The sequence below is a fragment of the Anneissia japonica genome, unplaced genomic scaffold, assembly GCF_011630105.1.
Source record: "Anneissia japonica isolate Jap-2015-1 unplaced genomic scaffold, ASM1163010v1 scaffold1693_len225059_cov107, whole genome shotgun sequence".
Classification (NCBI taxonomy): domain Eukaryota; kingdom Metazoa; phylum Echinodermata; class Crinoidea; order Comatulida; family Comatulidae; genus Anneissia; species Anneissia japonica.
In genome coordinates, this window is record NW_022728746.1 from 65,179 (window position 1) to 76,977 (window position 11,799).

Consider the following 11,799-nt stretch of genomic DNA (forward strand, 5'->3'; position numbering starts at 1 on the left):
GAACTTCAATAATCTAAACTCCTGGTCAATGAAATTAAAGTAGCAGATAATCATCGGCTACCCGCAATCTTATTTTTGAAAATACTATGTCAATGAATAAGCACGAAAAGAAGGTTCGCCAAAGTGCGTATTTTCAAATAAGACAAGTAAAGGCAACTCGGAACGTGCTTAATGAGGATGCTACTTCAATCATACTCTGGTCACATCAAGGCTGGGTGATGCGAACTCCCGACTTTGTGGAGTACCACATAGCCTCCTCAAGAAACTAACAGCTTGCCAAAAATGCTGCTGCTTGCGTGCTTTGTAAAGTGGGAAAATACGATCGCTTCACTGGCTACCTATAAAACAGAGGATTGAATATAAGGTGCTAATGCCAAAATGGAAAACAATAAATGGAATGGCAATAGCTTACATGTGAGATATGATAAATACTTATCCCTCGTCCAAATCTACGGTCATGAAACTAAATTTTAATAAATAGTCCAAAGACTCATTCCTCTCACGTTGGCCAAAGTTTCATTTTATCTGCACCAAACCTATGGAACATTCTCCCTCCTAAGATTGGGGCATATGAAACCTTGCATACATTTAAAACCGAACTGAAGACACATCTTTTTAATTGACTTACTGGACTTAATGCCTTTCTTGTACGTCACATGGTGTCCTCAAGATGGAAGCTGCGATGAAGGGTCCTACAAAGTTTATTTTCGGCGAGATGCATGGCTGTGGCAAATGTATGTTATGCCTCTGTCAGTTCAGTCGTATTTTTCGCTGTCCAGCCCTCTTTTCTTTGGCCGGCCAATGATTTTCTTTCCTTCAAGTGTTATTTGAGGGAGTCTTGTATCCATCATCTTGGTGGTATGTCTGAACTAGGCCAATCTCGTTTTATTTATGCTGTCTTTTATTGTTACGTTTATATTAAGCGTTGCTCTAATAACAGTATTCTTAATTCTGTCTAGTCTGTTGACTCCGAGAATTTTCCTTAAGCAGGTCATCTCAAATAATAGTTAAGCAATTGTTTTTTCCTTGGCTTTCACTCCCGATATTTCAGCTACATAGAGGGCTACCGGTAGAGTCTGATTTTAATTGGTGGGGTTTGACCTCCATATGTGGTGTGATGATTGCAATGCCTCGGAGAAGTCCAAGTCTTTTACATATATCTGGAGTACAGGAGTTAGTTTGGTCAATCACTCCCCCAAGGTATGTGAAGGATGGAAATGGTTTAAATAATGTGTTTCCTGTTGTTATGGTGATGCTCTTTATAGGGTTTCCGATGACTTGTACCTCTGTCATTGTCTAGCTAATTTTGAGTCCAATTTTGGAGCTTGGTGTTTACTTGGGATACAAGTGTTTTCAAGTCACTTTCAGATTTAGCTATCAGAACAATATCGTCTGCGAATCTAAAGTTGTTGATGCAGTTTGACTCTATAGAGCATAAGGACATGTTTGATGCACTAAGGAAGATAGGAGTACAAGAAGGTTACATTTGTATATTAAGGGACATATACACGGATTTAACTGCAAGAATACACATAGAAAATGATGACCCGAAGGAGGTGAAGATGAAAAGAGGAGTGAGACAAGGAAACATATTGTCACTTAGAATTTTTACTGCAACAATGGAAGAGGTGTTTGAAAAAGCTAATCTAAAAAGGAAAGGAAACATAGATGGAGAAATACTAATCTGATGATGTTGCCCTAACAGGATCATCAGTGGGAGACATGGAAGAACATCTAAATAATCTGAACAAGGAAAGTCAAAAGGTTTGCGTGAAGATGCATAAAGGAAAAACAAAATACATGACGAACTGTAAACTGTAAACAATAGCTGAAAAAAATCACAATAGAAAATCAGGGGTACACTCGCTAGTCATAAGGTTCGCTATTCATATGGTCCACTGTTCATAAGTTCTGATAGTTATAAAGACAATTGTTTATAAGGTTCACTATTCATAATTCACAGTAATTCACATAATAAACAGTCCGCTATTCATAAAGGTCATTATTTATAAGGTTCGCTAATTATAATAGAATAACAGGTTCGCTAGTCCTAAGGTTCGCTAATTATAATTGAATAACATGTTCGCTAGTCATAATAAAGGGTTCATTAGTCATAAACAAGAAAAGAGTTCGTTATTTATAATACAAAAATAAGACCGTTAAGCCCCTCTTCCCACCTAGGTTTATTTCACCTAAGAGTCGTACGATTTCTACGAGTTAAAACTCGTGATTTTTGGAAAGAACCTATACGAGCTTATTACATGTTAGCTACGAGGTACCGTACGTCTTCATGGAGTTGGTTACGAGTTATGTACGAATTATGCCGAGCAGAGCACCGAGTTAACTACGAGATTATTACGAGCGTAACAAGTTTGTACCGAATTAGATACGAGTTAGGTACGAGCCAACTCGGTGCGCTCGTACTTACTCGTACTCGTTTTTGGGTGCTCGCATCAAACTCGTAGATGACAAAACCACCGACGAGTATCCAGAGTAGTGTACGAGCTAGGTAGGAGTACCCCGAGTACTCTACGAACTACCTATGAGTTCTTCGAGTTTACTACGAGTTATCTACTCGTGGCGATAATTTTGAACATGTTCAAAATTAGCGCCATGAGTTCAGAGCTGCTACGAGTAGGTAAGAGTCCTCTCCGAGCTTTCCAAATCGTCCCACGAGTTTTTGCCGAGTTTGCCGAGTTAGCAACTCGGCATTCTCTTGTAACTCGTATGCTGAAAAAACCCCTAGTGGGAGAGGGGCTTTTGTCATAAGGTTCGCTATTCATAATAAAACAAGAGGTTCGCTATTTATAATAATAATAAAACATTCGCATTTTATAATTTAAAGAAAGAGGTTCGCTTGTCATAATAAAAAATGTAGCTAGTCATTATAAAAAAGAGGTTTAAACGCTAGTTAAAAAAAAATCCAATATTCATAATTAAAATATATATATTTATGTTTTTAAAATGTAAATATTTAAAAAATAAAGTCTATATTTAAACAACACGTACAATATTTACAATATACGTACAATATATATATATATATATATATATATATATATATATACATATAGACAAACAAAAGAATGAGAGGTTCAACAGTAGCTTTGATTAGACATATTTATGGTGCAAACACGTTATATCGTCATTGCGGACTTATAAAATCCGCATACGCCTTTAAACTAAAAGAAAATGCATACATTTAGAGTCCGTACTGAGCCCAAGAAATCCTGTCTCTTATACACATCTAGATGTGTATAAGAGACAGGTTTTAAATGATGTAATATCACAAAAAAGTTTTGAATATTAGAAAAAGTTTTATAAATATTATTGCATTATAACTATATATTGTATTCACTTGTTTAAGTTTTAAAGATTTTTTGTTTTGCATATAGTATATATATATAGGCTAATAGGTAAATATGTAAACATAGGCCCATATAGGCAATATACTGATTTATAAATGATTGATTTTGTTTATACTGTTTGTACTGCGATTTTTGTATTCACTTGTTTAAGATATTAAAGTTTTTTTAGAATAACGTATATTTTGTTATTTCTTGCAAGTGCCGCAGTTTTCATTTCACGCGAAGTGTAATAGCTTATTGAATATTTTGTTTATTACAATAATCAATAAAAAATAATACAGATAAAAACAAAAGAACTCAGGGAATGACAATAATGAAGGTGGTGGTTTCATGGGGAAAATTGTGCCAGGCGGAGTGCACTGGAGAACGGTAATGTGGAATTGAAATTGACGAAATGCAGGATTATAAAATAGCTTTACAATCTTTTTTAATGACTAGTAAACCATTTCTGTTTTCAAGCTATAATTTGCTGTTTTATTATGACTAAAACCTTTTTTTTTTTATTGATTTATAAACTATTGAATCTTTTTTTTTATATTATAAATAGCGACCAATTTTTCTTTTTATGAATGGCGAACCCCCCATTTTTTAAATAGCGAACCTCTTTTTTTAAAATTATAAATAGAGAACCTCTTTTTTTTAATTATGAATAGCGAACCTCTTTTTTTTTTATTATAAATAGTAAACCTCTTTTTTTTAAATTATGAATAGCGAACCTCTTCTTATATTATAACTAACAAACCTTATAAATAATGGCCCTTTATTTATATTATGAGTAGTGGGCCCTTTTTCTTTATTGTGACTAGCGAACCTTATTCCTAGTGGTCCTTTTATTAAATTATAAATAGTGACCCCTTTTCTTGATTATGAATAGCGAATCATTTTCTTCATTATGAAAAGCGACCCTATGGTATAGGGTAAGCTAATGTTATGAATAACGAACCTTATGAATAATGAACCTTATGAATAGCAAACCTTATGACCAGCGAGTTTGACCCGAAAATCAACAAATAGAGAAAGTGGATAAGTACAAATACCTAGGACAGACAATAAACATGGACAACAACACAGAAGAACAAATCGAAATCAGAGTGTAAGAAGGATGAAGATGCTATGGAATGGATTCAAATATTTTGACAAATAGGAACATACCAATGTCACTAAGGAAAAGTGTTACTAACAAAAATGACATATGGATCAGAATCATGGTCAACAACGAAGGATGTGGAACAGAAACTAATAACAATTCAACGAGCAATGGAAAGAAGAATGTTACACCTCTCACTAAGAGATAGAGTTCGGCACACCAAAGTACGAAAAATTACGTAAAAAATATTTTAGAGAAAATCAGAGAAATAAAATGGAGATGGGCAAGACACGTTTCAAAAATGGAAGGTAACAGATGGACTAAAATAGTAAAAAATTGGCAACCAAGGACTGGAAAAAACAGAGGACTACAAAAAAGAAGATAGAGAGATGGCATCACTATATACGTGGATATTGCAAACTGGGCAAGAATAACATCAGACAGAAAAAGATTGAAAATGTTAGAAGAGGGCTTCACACATCAGTGGGTGAAACGGCCCGATGATGATGATGATGATATCTGTCCATTATCTTTCCACGACAGTTGCCAAGTGGACCAGTACATCGAAGTACTACTTGTATCGAAAGATGTACTTGATTCTTTAAAGTGCACACAAGCATTTGTGTACACTGGGCCTATGGTGATATATTCTGCTACATAATCCGGTCTCAGCTTCTTCTTAATTTTATGTATAACGTTTTTAAATTTTTTTATAAATTGTTTTTAAACACTCTCTTATCCACGAGGATTGTTACGACTAGATTTAGGCTAACCTGACTAATACACCAGAAAGATAACTAAGCTAAAGATTGCAATCAATATGTTCGAGCGATTCTTTCATTTTACTATAATCTTCATGTGTATTATAACTTCTAATATGTGATCAGTCTCCACCAGCTGATCCCTCTTTTTAAGAGTAAAAACTAAAGCTAGAGTTATCGGAGTTTGATTCTCGCGAAATCTCGTTCATTGATATGATGATGAATGTAATCACCGACACACTAAACTGAACATGTTTAGCACATTCCTTGCTGGCATAAACCAAATCCTATCTTATATCTCTATATTGTACTGCAAATCATCGACAATCATTAGATCAGTACAATTACGATCGAGTGCACAAAAAAACAATGAAATGATTTAAGTGTTATTATATATGGGCTTCTATGTACACAACCAAACAATGTTGTTTTTGCTGACATACAGAGTTATCGGAGTTTAACCCTCTCGAAATCATTAGATCGGTAAAAGTACAATCGAGTGCACATATAAACAATTAAATTATTTAATTAATTATTATTATTATTATTATTATTATTATTATTATTATTATTATACATGGGCTTCTATATACACAACAACACAATATTGTTGTTTTTGCTGACATACACATTTAGTCCATACTTTTTACTATCAAAATTAGTCAATCAAACTGGCAGATATTTCGTTTCTAACACACTACAGAAAAATCTCCTGACCTTAAAAATAATTCCTTAACATTAAATGTTAAAGATGTAAATAAAAGATGGGCTCAGAGCTTCAAAGGAGCTTTTTTTGTTTTTGTAGTTAGCTTTGATCAGTAGAGTAAGAATGTTTGATCTTTTGCTTAAATCACTGCTATGTCACCTTAGAGGTAATGTTTTGATTGATTAAACACTTTTGTTACTAGTGCATTAAGCTTGCTAATATGGATAATTTTTTCATTCCTGATGATGATATAATTAATGTTGAAAAATTGAATCCCAACACGATGGCGTGCATTTCAATATCTGGAGTATGTATTATACTTTCTTATATAAAAGAAGTATTTCTGCTAGAGCAAGGAAATGAAAACAATTTTCTGCTAAGATAGCTTCTGACTCTGCTGCCATAATATTGCTAAGTAACGTTGCTGGACCTAAAATACCAATGGACACTCGAATCACTCACTACGTGATACAAAAAATGTATTTTTTTGTGAAACCATAAACAACCAAAATCACATTTGATAGCCCTGTCTTTCTCTAAAACTACCGAAGCACAAGCACCACTGACACTTGTCCCTGTTTAGCTTGGCCTTTCTCAGATACATAACAGAGCCCTAGCTACATAAAGTTTTCCAAACATGGTGGCAAGTTAGAAATGATTACCGTACTTGAAGAAAGATTAGGAGGCAACTTGCTGAGAAAGAAAGGGTTTTTTTCTCCTACAGAAGTCGAAAGAATGGGGAAAAAAATACCGTTGGAAACTGACGTATGACCACCACAACGCCCTCTATTATTTTATAACTAAATTTATAATTGAAGACAATACAGTAATACTAAAAATTGCAAATTGCAAGTGAAGTGCTGCGAAGTACAACTGCATATAAATGTTCTTCGAACAAAATTATTTATGCGAGTCAAGTGAAAATAATTAATAATCAAAATATAACAAATAATATGAGACACGACCCATTGTCTATATTGGAACACTTCTCATTGGGTAACAAAGTCGTAATTTTTCATTTTTGTCAAAAAGTCTCTATAGTGGTGAATTATGGTTTAGGTTTTTTTTAAATAAAGTTTCAACAATTTCTATGTATGTAGAAAATGTAGTTGATTACCAAAGGTTACAATTTCTATTTTGAAGACTGCATGGTCTTGGAAGTGTACATATTTTTATGGGGCAAGTTTTCAAGGGCGTGTTTTCTAAGGGCGAGTTGACTGCCAAAGAGTGTTGCCAAAGTGCAAGCCAACGTGTTATTTGATCACATGTGCGAGACATCGCAAGTGTGAGCCAGCGAGCCATGACGTCACGACAATAGATACGAGACGTTACTCGAGTTGTGCGAGGTATCGGCTGAGATTTTTGGAGTACAATTCAAAAAACAACTATAGGTCTAATAATGAATTATTGTGATGTTAAATAGACAATGTTAGCTATCAAGGAGCGACGTTGTTTTTTATTGGGACTTTCGTCCCTTCAAGGCTAGGCCTAGCATCCTGACTAGTCTAGGCCTAGAGTAGGATAAGGCTAGCGCGACATGCTGACGTTGGTACGTGTTGGTTAGTCTACAAACGTCGCCTAAAGTAATTAATTTTACCCAGCAGAACGAAAAAAGGAAACTCCGCTTTTCAGTCGTCTTAGGCCCTTGATTTTTGACAAACAATGACCTTTCAGAGGTCAAATTGCTGTCAAGAATATGAATTGGCTGCTTCGCAGCAATCATTTTAAATCCTTCTATAGTATATTTACCTTCCCAGTTATGTGAAAATTGATTGTCTCTTCCAATTTTTTCAGAAAGTCTGTTATATCCTTGTTCTCGAAGCGCATTCCTCATAACATAGAGTATATTTACATTCGAGTCTTGTCTTTGCTTCCATTTTACAAGCATCTGCAGAACTGCATCTTCTATCTTCTGGTTATCAGCTGCAATACAATGAATTTCTGCCAAACTGAATCCCAATCTGATTGCTAGCTGCTTCCAGTCACGACTGACACATTTACAAACATCCAACAAGTCATTCGCACTTAAATTCTCTAAATAAATTATTAAGATAAATAAGAATACTATAAATACTATAGCTAATAAATAAATAAATAGATAAAAACAACTGAGATAAACTTAATTTTTTTGATGAGTTGTGACTGCAGGTAAAAGAAAATCCGACGAACTGTATTTTTTAATACAGTCGGGCAGCTGATGAAGTAATTGGGTATTTTAATAAATGCAGTAAAGCTTACATATAAACAGCCATGTCAATTTTACCAATTGCATACTGTATTGTTGAGACAAAGGCATACCAAATATAAAACAATTAATAAATTAATATATTAAAGTATTATAATACCTGTCATTGATGTATCATCTAGAAACAACCTTTTAAACCGTGATGTTTCAAATCCTCTGCACCCACATGGCAAAATTTCTTTATGTTTGCATATGTCTAGTAGATGCAAATGTGATTTGCTCAAATTGTTATATTCCTTACTGCAGGATATAACAATTTGGTATTCATATCGTTGCCGTCTCCCAATACGTAGCTTTTGTAGTATTTCTTCAATCTCTTGTAAAGCCTGCAAAAATAATGTGTTAGTATATTTTTCTATTTGATAGGGTACATGGTAGACTTGCCACAAGTCTCTTCTTTTTTTTTTAATTATTTTTCTCATTCTGGACAGTGCCACCAACGAGAAAGTTAATTTAGAGATAGACGGAATAATTCGAAAAAAAAAAAGAAATCGAGTATGGGACGCCAATTAAATTAGGTATGGCGCGCACTAAGTGCAATAAAGAGTGAGTAACCTAAAATTAGGGCATGGAACCCAGGCTAGGTACATGGTAGTGAAAACCAACATAAAATGAACAATATCTTACATTCTTACAGACTTGAGGGGATGGTTCGTGTTCTTGCATAGCTAGCCTTTGATTTCGTAGAGTTGATGAAACGATCGTCATCTATAGAAAGAAAAGCTTATTTCATAACGTTAGAGAATTATATTGTATTCTAATACGCGAGATGAATTTTACTTAGATATTCCTACAAACGACCTTATTGTAGTTGCCAATGTGTTGTTATGTACGATGGTTTTACATGCATTGTAGCGATAATGCTTAATTAAAATTAAATTGTCTATGTGTTATTCAGTTTAGTTGTTTTACTTTTCTGAAAAAATCAGTTTGGTTAATACAAATACATTTCGAGTTAAAAACATTTATAGTAGAATATGACTAACCTGTAGCATCCTACGCTTTTTGACTGAAACAATTGCCAAACTCAGAATATGATATTCATCCAAGTTAAGAACAACTTGTTCTGTTGACATGTGAAACACATTTTCACTTTCTTGCTTAAATACATTTAAAGCTTTTGCAAAAATTTGATGAGGTAGATCATCTGGTAAGTATCCTTGGAAATCAAAAAAGCAAGTAACAGCTTGATTCAATTTGGCGAATGACTGCATTGATTCCCCAAGTCTAGGTTGAAATCTTGAAGGAACAAGGTACTGAATACCATCCTTTAAAAAAGAGTAGCATACCTATTTTATTTCTATCCTTCAAACTGATAGCATTAAATATTCACATACATATGTGAACTTTCAAACCATCAAGGAATGTGATCCAACGGAGTACATTATTACGTCATTTAGTTTTCAAATGTAAAGATATAGCCTTATAAACACAATAGTTTGGAGTAATATAATTAAAGAATGTTAGCTATCATTTACTGTTAATACAACAAAAAAAAGTCAAACATAAAATAACCTGAAAAGTCTTGCTCTCACAGATCAGACCAAATTTTTGCATCAAGACAACATGAAAATTAAAGACTAACTTATCGTCGAGACGTAGCCACAGATGCTTCAGAAGTTTCTCTTCCAAAATCCCCTTTTCAAGCTGTTTCCAACATTCTTCAAATTCGGGCTAGTTAAAATTGATAAACTCATATTCAGTAAGTTGGACCGACCAATTGGACATCATGGTACACTGCTTTATGTTTATGTAATAACACCGCACCAGCATCACAAGCAACAACAAAATACATTTGCTGAGTTTGTTTATTATTGTTTTTAGTATAGCACACAATACTGGCATTCATCAAGTTCATTAAAGAGCTTTCTATGTTGCTACACATAGGAACCAAAAAAAATAAAACAAATAAATAAATAATAAAAGTTAAACGTAGGCCACTATGGTATTTAGGAAGCCTTTTGGATATACACATATGTACTATGATGTGAGTTGTGATAATGGTAGCCAATATAATTTTGAAAATAGCTAGAATTGTTGTCATGACCAAGGTTGGCGCCAGGGTAATGTCTGACGAGTGTTTGATGTACCCAACAAATAGAGCGTAATTTCTCGAAGTGAACTATAACACGTTGGGAACGGCATTTGTAATCGGTATTCACATCTCCCACTAGCACCAATCTTGTCAATGACTAAAATAAGGTATAACCTCATATCACTATCCAACAGTAATTCATAAGGTGCTTGCTTTTGGATGAATAATTAGAAACGTATCTTAGCTTACTTCAAGATCTTCTGGCTTCAGAACTGTATTCACGGTCTTATACATATCAACTAACATTAGTGGATTTATCACAACGTTTTCCTTTAATGCAGCAACTTCAGGGAAAAAAAGAACTTGACCGAGATCATGTAAAAATGTTAGAACATTTGTTGTAGATTTATCACCCTCTATTCCAAAAGTTGAGGCCAATACTTTAACCTTAAAAAAAAAAAGAAAATAAAATAAAAATAACTTAACAATTTTGTTATAGATACAAAAAAACATTTTCCAACTATCACGTTAGAAGTACTTTTGGCAAACTATATATATGGGTGTGATATGACATCATCATGCCTGAAGCCGTAGGCATGATTTTTAAACAGTGAGTAACAGTATCAGAAAAGGCCGACTTTACGCGTAAATTCAAATGTGGACCCATTTTACGCAAAAATATTACAAATCTGGACCATCTTTCTAAATATTAAACATTTTAAGATAAATTTGAGAAATCTGGACCCATTTTTCAAAAGTGGACCATTTTTATGCATAAAATTACATATTTTGAACCTACGTTATTCATTGTGAACACTTTAGAAAAATAGTGTGAGACTGTCAAATAGCTGGCTAGGGCATTGATTATGCCGATATACTAATATAATAACATTATAATACGTTAAAGAAAAACACATTGGGATGTTGCGAGAATCAAACCAGCAAGCATTGAAGAACCAACGCTTGCTAGCAATTTTCAGTAGGCCACTTTTAAAATCGTCAATATTATTTTATTTCTTGAAAAATATAGATGCCTACCTCTTCATACGTCATTGTGACATTTGTTTTACTTTGTTCCTGTAGTCCCATCTGCAATTTTAACCAATTTAAAGGAATAGTTACTGGCATCTTTTCTTTGGTTTCCCAAATTATTTTTTTTAACTCGTTGATTTTTGTCGATGGTTGCTTATTGTCGATGTCAAACAATTGTGGGTACACAAGTGATTTATATGCCTTTCCATCAATGACCTCCTGTATCTTGCCCCAAATTTCATTTACCTATTAAAAAAATGTTTTATAGTAACGCGTCTATACAGTATATTAGCATTTAAATTCATTATACATCCATTTCCATGATAACCAAATCCTGTTAAAATGTATGATAAACGTAATAAAAGTTATGATAAAATTTAAGACATAAAAAGATAAAATTGATAAAATCGATAAAATATTGATAAAAATGATAAAAATTATGAATTTAAAATAATTATTAAAAGCATTTATTGTTGTTAAATAAGCGCCATAAGAGCACGGTTTCTTTACGAAACGACACCAACGAGTTATTGTAAAAGGCCATTTTTTTTTCGAAGGGGATGTG

The 11,799-nt window shown here is 33.6% G+C and overlaps 2 protein-coding genes across 2 annotated transcripts in view; both read right to left on the reverse strand.

Moving 5' to 3' along the window:
- Nucleotides 1–1,882: 1,882 nt before the first annotated feature.
- On the reverse strand, nucleotides 1,883–9,243 carry LOC117114533. The gene is made up of 5 exons (XM_033258211.1): nucleotides 9,154–9,243; nucleotides 8,795–8,875; nucleotides 8,268–8,493; nucleotides 7,672–7,956; nucleotides 1,883–1,911 (listed from the first exon to the last, which is right to left on the reverse strand). Exons 1-5 carry the CDS (start codon nucleotides 9,241–9,243, stop codon nucleotides 1,883–1,885), a joined length of 711 nt encoding a protein of 236 aa, XP_033114102.1.
- Nucleotides 9,244–9,987: 744 nt separating this feature from the next.
- LOC117114534 overlaps nucleotides 9,988–11,799 on the reverse strand; it is a 20,740-nt gene continuing 18,928 nt past the window's right edge. Inside the window, exons 4-6 of the mRNA XM_033258212.1 lie at nucleotides 11,241–11,480; nucleotides 10,452–10,649; nucleotides 9,988–10,044 (exon numbers count right to left, since the gene is read on the reverse strand). Of these exons, the coding sequence (XP_033114103.1) occupies nucleotides 9,988–10,044; nucleotides 10,452–10,649; nucleotides 11,241–11,480 (495 nt within the window). The remainder of the gene's footprint in view (nucleotides 10,045–10,451; nucleotides 10,650–11,240; nucleotides 11,481–11,799) is intronic.